Here is a 9,362-nt window from a genome sequence, read left to right as displayed (position 1 = left end):
GCTTCGGAGGATGCTGTGTGGAACAGAGTCTCTGTCCATTGGGTTGGTGCATGACTGCACCTTTTCCTGGCATGCTCATCTAACTGTGTACTCAGGAGACATCTAGCCTCAAAACTGTTAGTTGAGTTTTCTGGATATTAGACTATGCTATTATAGGTCTCCAGAAGTAGTAGACAGGTGCTGGGTGTCTTGTGTCGACAGGAAAGGAGAGCCTGTACAGCTGAGAATAAACAACAGTCACTTGGTAATATGAGAGCCATTCATTTAAAGTTGGAGATCTAGATGTGGGGTTGGAGGTTGGGAGTTGGGACATTCTGGACACCACCTGTCTGCAACAACCCCCCCACCTAACACACACACAGATAAGGTCAGTTTCCCAGAGAACTGAGGCAGTGTTTAGAGCCAACAGGAGAGAGAGGAAATGTGGGGAGGAGAGGGTGCAAGTCTGAAAGGGAGTTGTGGGTACTTTTTGGCCATGACACCCTCCATCAGCTGCTTTGGGAAACTGCCCCCCCCCCAGATTTGTGCTTCTTTATGCCTGCTTGTAAAACACTGTTGGAACTGAACAGCTACAGTCTGGAACTACCAGGGCACTGCTTTCTTGACTTGCTGCCCATTCTATGATTTTGCTGACCTCTACATTGGTTTCCGAAGGCCTGATTCTGGCCTTGTTACATTAGTCACTGTCATTCATGGGAGTCCTTGGATAGGTTTCTGTAGCCCGGCCCGCTTTCATTATTGCAAGAAGAGGATAGTAACTTCTGTTACCTCAGTCCTAAGGTCACTAGGAAGATGCACTGTGATGTATGAGAACCCTTTTACAAAGTCTAAAAGGTCACATACAAATAAGAAGCATATTGGAAAGGTTCAAAGGAAGAAATAGTTGGCTCTTTCTCAGGGAGCTTAAAGGGAACAACTACTGATAGTTGCAACTATCTGTGTTCCAAAGTAACCAGAGACAGTTGCAGTGGCTGGGGGTCTGGGGTCTGATTTTTTTTTGTTAGTTAGTTAGTTAGTTTGTTTTGTTTTGTGATAAGTTCCTTCTAGCTGAGGCTGGCCTCAAACCCACTTTGTACTTGAGGATGAACTTGAACTCCTAATTTTGACTGGGGATTTGGTGGGTGAAAAGGATAAAGTTTTAAGGAAAGAAGAGGCTGCAGACGGAGGTGGGTGGAGGACAAGGTCAGGGACAAGGGATGCTTTGGGTATCTGCTTCTTTGCAAGTGAGAAATTTTAGATTTAGTCTGGCCAAGGTTTTCTCTCGGGCCAAGCGAAACGTAAGCAGTTATTCTCAACCACTGCTGTGCCCAAAGCTTAAATGAAATCTCAGGGTATCTGAGGTCCAGACTCTCTTGTGGGACACCTGGCTGAAGTACATGAGAGGAAGAAGTTGGTGACTTTTCTTCATTTTGAGAGCTATGCATTCGAATTCAGAAGGCCCGTGACGTGTGTGTGTGTGTGTGTGTGTGTGTGTGTGTGTGTGTGTGTGTGGTGTACCCTTTCTTTCTTCAAATTATCTGTCGAATTTTTTGGCCTCCAAATGAATGGTAGTGCCCTGCTTCCCCTTAAGCACAGAGACTCAGCTCTTGTTTATCAGCTCACACAGGCAGGTTCTTTGAGTTGGGAAGCTGTCGGATCATCTGCAAAGCGTTTCTTCATGGAGGAGATCCAAGACAGCCAACAAACTATGTAGATCCTTGGTTGATTCCAAAGGGTCACAGTCCAGGCTCCTGCTCTGAGCCGGAAGAGCTTGCCTGCTCTCTGCCAGGTCTGACACCTGATGGAAAGGGCTTTCTCCTTTTTCTGTCCTGAGCAGAGGTTAAAATAGAGTGATACCAAATGATGCCCGTGCAAGCCAGCAGCCGGATGTGAAGGGTCAGAAAAGGGACTGATACTCCGGAATCACTTACGGGTGGACCTGGCCTCGGCTATTCAGCCAGATGCACTTCCTATTTTTCATGGCCTCAAGGAGATTGTGTAATGTCAGGATGTCTCAAGCTCCCCCCATATGTCATTCCAGGACATGATGATCTGACACATGGCCAGCTGTTGCCTCAGATGTCTCACTGACCTGTAGGGATCTATTCTATTTTGCAGTGAATTCTGTGACCTTTAGGGATGTGATTTTTATTCTCTCAAAGGGAAACTGGACTAACAAACGGCGGCTAAGAGAACGGGGCAAACTGGAGACCTTGTATGGGGTCTTTGTTGTTCCTTATGGTCTGTCTGCCAATGAAGAGGCAAACTCCTCGCTTGGGGGTGGGGTCATTGAGTGTTAAGCCTGTACCCCAGCAGGTTGGTGCTCAGTCCAACAAAGAATGTCTTCCCAGAGCAACTCACTTCTACCTCTACCTCTCACGTCTCAGGGTACACGTGCCTCTGGGTGTAGCACACTGATATACTAGAGGGATTACTTCTCAGTTCAGAGACCTAGGGCCACAGTAGATTTTGTGACAGAGCCCATGCTCCCAGCAGACTGAAGGAGCACCAGACAGTCTCAGAATGTCCAGGGATGCGCTTGACTCGGATTTCCAAGTGTCCCGACTTCCTTCACTCACCCTCCATTCCTCTCACTCTTTGCTTAGAATGGGGCTATGGTTTTGGCAGGGTCACACACCATGTACAGGAGCAGACTCTTTTCCTCAAGTGGTCCTGTGTGTCCTGTGTCTTTCCATCCAACCGTCTGTCTCTCCTTTGTGTCATGTCTAGTGTCTCCCAGCTTGCCATTTTGGAAGCAGCTTCCAGGAACCGTCCTTTCTCCTCCTGACTATGCCCAGTCTTCCCGGTCAGCACTCCAAGCAACTCAAAGAATACACGTTTCTTAGGAGAAGAGAGAGAGAGAGATTCGGCTGAAAAGTCCCCTAGCTTTCTCTCAATCCTGTATCTTGGGTGGTCTGAGAGTGTGGGCTGAATCCATTGATTCCCTTCCCCCCACCCTCCGGGAAAAAGCAGGGAGTTCGCTAACCAGAACTGCTTGGCCAATCGTTGCCCTGAGAAAGTTTGGATCGTGCTCCTATTTCATTAGGCTGATTGGAGCAGCCTTGACTCGGAGGTAGAGTCCCTCCCCAAGGGATTCCGTGTACAGTTACACGGCTGTCGCTGCCTGTGCGTGTCCTTTCAGGAGAGCAACCCACTCCCTCCTCAACCCCCAGCTCCACCTCCTCCACCTTTTCCGCTTTTATCTAGTGTCTCCCTTGCTCTCTCTCTCTCTCTCTTTTTCCTCTCGCTCCTACCACTGCCTCTTCTTCCAGCCCTCCACGCTCCTGCAGCTCCAAGCCGGCTCTCCAACGCAGTCTGCTGAACGCAAACCACTGAGAGTTTGTTGTGCAGCCCCTGGGGGCCCGGGGCCGCCCGAGTCCCGCTAAGGCAGAGACGCCGGCAGAGCCAGCGAGCGCAGCGGAAGACAAACACGCGGGCGCGCGAGCAAGCGAGCGAGCGAGAGAGGGGAGCCCCAGGAGGGCAGCCGGGTGGCGAGGCTTGGCAGGAGACTGTCCCTACGTCCGGGGTCGCCTCTCCCGCGGCGGACTGTGCGAGGAAGCGCGCTCCGAAAAGTTCTAGACCGCAGGAGGCGGCGTCCCCACCAGTCCCCTCCTCGCGGCGCTCCAGGAAAAGGAACTTGATCTACTGGCAGGCTCGAGCTGCTCGCTGAACGTGAGAGCAGATAGTGCCACCGGCCCCGGGGTGGGGAGCCGTGAGGGGGAGCCGCGAGCCAGGCTGCAGGTGGAGGGCACCAGGCAGCGGCCAGGGACCCCGATGCCGGCGGCCAACATGATGGAGAACCTGCAGCTGCCCGCCCTGCAGGTGCCCGAGCCGCAGGGCGCGCCCGAGGGCAGCGCGGTGTGGTCCAGCTCATCCACCCCCACGCTCCGTCGCCGGCGCTTTAAGATGCGCCGAATGAAGAATGTGCAAGAGCAGAGCCTGGAGGCCGGACTGGTAGCCCCAGACCTACCGGGCGTCCTGGCCCCGGGCAAGGAGTTCCTGCAGCTGCCGTCCATTGAGATTACGCCCTCCAGCGACGAGGACACCCCGTGGTCCAACTGCTCCACACCCAGCGCGTCCCCGCGCCGAAAGCGCTTCCTGCTCCGCAAGTGGCTGAGGGTGAGGGAGCGGAAGGAGTGCAGTGAGAGCAGGTAGGTCCCCGTTTTTCTCCAGCAGTCTTCCCCTGCACCTCCCGCCCCTCCCCAGAGCCGTCCAGGGCCCCAGGGCATTCTGGTGGAAACTTCCGGGACCAAAGCTGGAGCTTCTCGCGTCACCAAGGCGTCTTCTGGAGCTGCCAGGGCCCCAGGGCTAGAGAGGATTTGTCTCCACAGCCTAGGACTAGGGACTTTATATCACTTGATAGGTTGGCATAGATTCAGGCTGCGTTTCATCTCTTGATCCTCACCGCAAAAAAAATGGACAATAAAATGGTTATCAGTTAATAATTGTTGAGCCCCTACTGTGTGCAGACTACTGTAGTGAGTGCTTCTCCCTGTCTCCAAATTCCACCCTCAGGGAAATTCTAAGGTAGATAGTGCTATGATTCCACTGTACAGGTGGAGATGGCGGAAGGCCCGTGAGAGAAGTTTAAGTGGCGCCTCCACGTGGATTTACGAATTCCATTTCATTTTTTTTTTTTTTTTTTTTTGGTCATTTTCCCTACACTAAAATGCCTAGGTAGATGCCAGACAGGTCTACATGCCTAGGTAGAGGTGAAGTATTAACCACGTATTCTACCACGTCACAGAGTTCATCTCTCGATCACCATGCCAGCTCCAGTTTTGCTAAGTAGGTGTTTGCTGTCCACATCCAAGAACTGGTGTGATGCTCGCAGGGTAATTACACAAACCTTGGTGGGGTACTCCTTTAGGAAGTTGTCCATGGCGGCATGGAGTCCCCACTACTCATGGATACCATGCCCCACTCCTCATTTGCTTTTGGGCTCAGGGGCAATGACTGTTAGCAGGTGTTTGTACTGTTGGGTGGGGGGAGGGCATTGTTGTTGCAGTTGTTGTTATTGTTGGTAACTAAGTTATCAATCACTTTAATGGGGATCATTTACCCTATTTGTTCACTTTCGTTTGTTTTCACTTAGGAAGCATTTATGGAGTGGGTCTCAAGGGCTCAAGTGTGGCGCCAGTGAGTAGTGGTGGTGATGTTGAGCAGGGTTTCCAGGATGTGAAGGGATGTGGAAGCTAAGCACGATCGGACACTAATACACAAAAATGTGCCTAACACACAGGCGCCTCCAGCACCTCCAAAACAAACAAACAAACAAATAAATAATAAAGCTGTGTGGCACCTGCTTGTAATTTTAGAATTTGAGAAGTAGAAGCAGGAGGATCCTTGGAGTCTGAGATATGCACAGGTTACATGGAAAGGATGGCGTCTCAAAAAAACCCAAACCTAAATGAAACAAAACAAAAATAAACCAACGCACCATATAACAAAAAGAAGTTGGGACATGCAAGTTTCATTCACATTAAAGAGATGAAGCCACCAGAAGATTTATACTATATCGCCTGTAGTGGTTGTACAAGAAAAGAGAAGCTTAGAGACGTAGGAGAGGGCCTGGGAGGGAGAGGCTCAAACCATGACAAGTGCAGGTAGGAAAAGGAAAAAAGTGAGACACATATGAGGCCAGTTACTTAAGATGGACTAAGGGAACAATATGGTAAAAATCAAAAGAAACTCGGGTGTGTGATGTGCCTTCTTGGTGCGGAAGGCTAGGGTTGGGTTATGCAGGATATGACTGTGGTGGTATTGTGTTCCCAAAATATTGTGTACCTTAATAAACTTATCTGGGGTCAGAGAACAGAAAAGCCACAAAATATTTAAGCTAGAAAATGTTAGCACACGCCTTTAATCCTAGCATTCCAGAGACAGAAATCCCTCTGGATCTCTGTGAGTTCAAGGCCGCATTGGAAACAGCCAGGCATGGTGACTCACGCCTTTAATCCCAGAAAGCAGCCTTTAATCCCAGGGAGTGGTGGTAGAAAGCAGAAAGGTTTATAAGGCGTGAGGACCAGAAACTAGGAGCATTTGGCTGGTTAAGCTTTCAGGCTTCTAGCAGCACAGTTCAGCTGAGACCCACTCAGAGGCCTCCAGTCTGAGGAAACAAGACCAGCTGAGGATCCGGCGAGGTGAGATAGCTGTGGCTTGTTCTGTCTCTCTGATCATCCAGTGTTCACCCCAATAACTGGCTTCAGGTTTGATTTTATTAATAAGAACTTTTAAGATTCATGCTACAGATGACCCTTCTGAATCTTGGTGGCTTTTCCCATTGATTCACCATGAAATGTCTCTCCTGTTTGTAATGACTGTACAGGATCTCCCAGTTATGGGTCTTGGGGGCAACAGGTCTTTCTTTTCCGGTAATTCACCCCATTGCCTTTTCCACAGAGTAGAGGGAAGTGAGGATTGATGGGGGCTAATCTCAAACTAGACCATCTTGTCGTGACTCAGGTACTTTTTCCCTCAAATGTGAGAGACCCAAAAAGAGTCATTGACATTTTGCCACATCTACTGAAGACAAAACACAGAGGAGAGAGTCATTCATTGCTGTCTAACGTAGGCAGCTGAGTAAATGTAAGGAAAATGGTTCTGGGTTTGAGTTATTTAAGGTATGGGAGAATTTTTTTTTATTAAAGGAGGGAGGATAGCCTTAAAAATAGGAAGGTTGTTTTACCTCCTAGGTATAACTTAAGACAGTTTTCTTTTATGTTCTGGCTTATGGAGTTGGAAGAAAATGTATATCTTCTCATCCTTTGGTATCCATGGAGGTTGGTTCCACATCTTTTTGTAGTCACCAAGTTCCTTATATAAAGTGGCATAGTAGTTGCATATAACTCATACATATTTTCCCATAGATGTAACTTTTCACTGTGTATGTGTGTTTTATATGTATTCACGTACATGCAGGAGTCATAGGATAACCTTCATAAATTGGTTCTCTCCTCATCCAGGAGGGTTCCAGGAACTGAACTCAGGTCTCCAGACTTAGTGGCAACTGTCTTTTCCTACCGATCCATTTTTTTTTTTTTTTGGTTTTTCGAGACAGGGTTTCTCTGTGTAGCTTTGCGCCTTTCCTGGAACTCACTTGGTAGCCCAGGCTGGCCTCGAACTCACAGAGATCCACCTGGCTCTGCCTCCCGAGTGCTGGGATTAAAGGCATGTGCCACCACCACCCGGCCTACCGATCCATTTTGACAGACTGTTTTCCCATACACTTTAAATAGTGTCTAGGTACCTCCTAATACCTAACACAATGTAAATGCTGTCTAAAGAATGGCTGTACTGTATTATTTAGAGAACAAGGATAGGAAAGGAAGTCTGTTTTGTAGGTGCGTGGAGGTGCACGTCAGTCATCCAAGCATTAGGGAGGCTGGAGCAGGATGATTGGTAATTCAAGGCCAGCCTGGACTATGTAGTGAGATCTAGTCTAAAACAAAGTCTACACATGTTCAGTATAGACACGTTTTTTTCTGAATTCTTTCTATCTCTGATTGGTTGGGTCTGTCGATACAGAACTTGGAGATACGTAAGGCCAACTGCAGAAGTAGAAAAAGGCAGGCTGAGCTGCAGATGTAGGTCATCCTTGGCTATATAGTGGATCTGAGACCAGCCCTGAGCTAAATGAGGCAAATACACAATCAGAGCTAAACTCAAACAATGCAACACAGCAAGGAATACTCGTCCATACTAGGCCATACTCCTCCATTCTGTTTTCACCGCCTAGTACCTGCCCCCTGGTGGTGACCAATAGATGTTCACTGATGAGACCTCAATAACAAGTCTCTTTCCTCTTTCAGAAGTGAAAGTCTTCTTACTCACAAGTCTGAGAAATTTTCAGAGATGGGGAAGATGAGTCTAGAGCTGAGTTTTTTTTAAGAACAGAATTATTGAAATATGATTTAGAACAGCTGGGCGTGGTGACACACACCTTTAATCCCAGCACTCAGGAGGCAGAGGCAGGTGGATCTCTGTGAGTTTGAAGCCATCCTGATTTACAGAGTGAGTTCCAGGACAGCCAGGGCTGTTCCACAGAGAAATGCTGTCTTGAAAAATAATAAATAAATAAGATTAGATACCAAACAATTAATCTTCCAATCTTGCTGGATATGAAGCTGAGAGTCTGGCTCAGTAGTAGAGTACTTGCAGGGCATGCACAGGACCCTGTGACAGGGAAGAAGTGTTTTTGTTTTTGTTTTTTGTTTTTTGTTTTTTGTTTTTGGTTTTTCGAGACAGGGTTTCTCTGTGTAGCTTTGCACCTTTCCTGGAACTCACTTGGTAGCCCAGGCTGGCCTCGAACTCATAGAGATCCGCCTGGCTCTGCCTCCCGAGTGCTGGGATTAAAGGCGTGTGCCGCCACTGCCCGGTTGGGAAGAAGTGTTAATGCCAGGCTGGAAACAGTATTTAATCCACTGTCTATATTGATAGATGTGTATACACATCCCCACAGTTAATTTTAAAAGATGCTTTGTCAGCCGGGTGGTGGTGGCGGCGGCGGCGGCGGCGGCGGCGGCGCACGCCTTTAATCCCAGCACTTGGGAGGCAGAGGCAGGCGGATCTCTGTGAGTTCAAGGCCAGCCTGGGCTACAGAGTGAGTTCCAGGAAAGGCACAAAGCTACACAGAGAAACCCTGTCTCGAAAAACCAAAAAAAAAAAAAAAAAAAATGCTTTGTCAACATACACACATATACACACAGCCATAACACCCTCAAGTCCCCAATGTCCCATCTGGATCACCAGCTTCAGATACCCACTAATCTGCTTTTTATAGAGAGCTGAAGATGGAAGTGGATAATTATCCTACTGTTTTCTGTTGCTATAACAAAATCCTTGAGACTAGATCATTTTATTTTTTTATTTATTCATTCACTTATTTATTGAGACAGGGTCTCAAGGATCCAAGCTTGGCCTTGAACTAGTGATCCTCTTGCCTCTACTTCCAAATGTTGCGATTACAAGTGTGTATCATGCCTGGCTTTAGTGTCTTCATATACAAAGTGGAATCATCTCAGTGAGAGCCAGCGCAGGTTCTGAACAATGACTGTCTCGGAGGGACAAGTTCTTAGAATAAGTACTGTCCCCAAACAACAACAATAAAATACCAAGAAAATAATTAATGCCTGCATATGTTCCCAAATCTCTTGGTCAACAATGACTGTGGTGATTCTTTAAAACCCAAATCGAGCATCAGTGTCCCCTGGGAGGACACTGATTCTGGGAGAAAATCAGAAATCGGGCAAAGCCGTGTCTCCCAGCATGCATCTTATGAGAGAAGGAATTGGTGAAGGGACAGGTGAATTGGGCAGTAGCAGCTGTAAGCTGTCTTTCTGGAGGACACAAAAGAATTTCTTTTTTCTCCCTTGGGAACCTCC

The 9,362-nt window shown here is 48.1% G+C and overlaps 1 protein-coding gene across 2 annotated transcripts in view; it reads left to right on the top strand.

Moving 5' to 3' along the window:
* Positions 1 to 3,738: 3,738 nt before the first annotated feature.
* Gramd1b (GRAM domain containing 1B) overlaps positions 3,739 to 9,362 on the top strand; it is a 189,543-nt gene continuing 183,919 nt past the window's right edge. For both annotated transcript variants that reach the window (XR_009380202.1, XM_059267661.1), the window contains exon 1: positions 3,739 to 4,130. Coding sequence is in view for 1 of the 2 variants with exons in the window: in XM_059267661.1 (XP_059123644.1) it covers positions 3,754 to 4,130 (377 nt within the window). In the remaining variant the exon portion in view is untranslated. The remainder of the gene's footprint in view (positions 4,131 to 9,362) is intronic.

Source organism: Peromyscus eremicus, chromosome 7, assembly GCF_949786415.1.
Source record: "Peromyscus eremicus chromosome 7, PerEre_H2_v1, whole genome shotgun sequence".
NCBI classification, from domain to species: domain Eukaryota; kingdom Metazoa; phylum Chordata; class Mammalia; order Rodentia; family Cricetidae; genus Peromyscus; species Peromyscus eremicus.
This window is presented reverse-complemented; position numbering and strand designations above follow the sequence as displayed.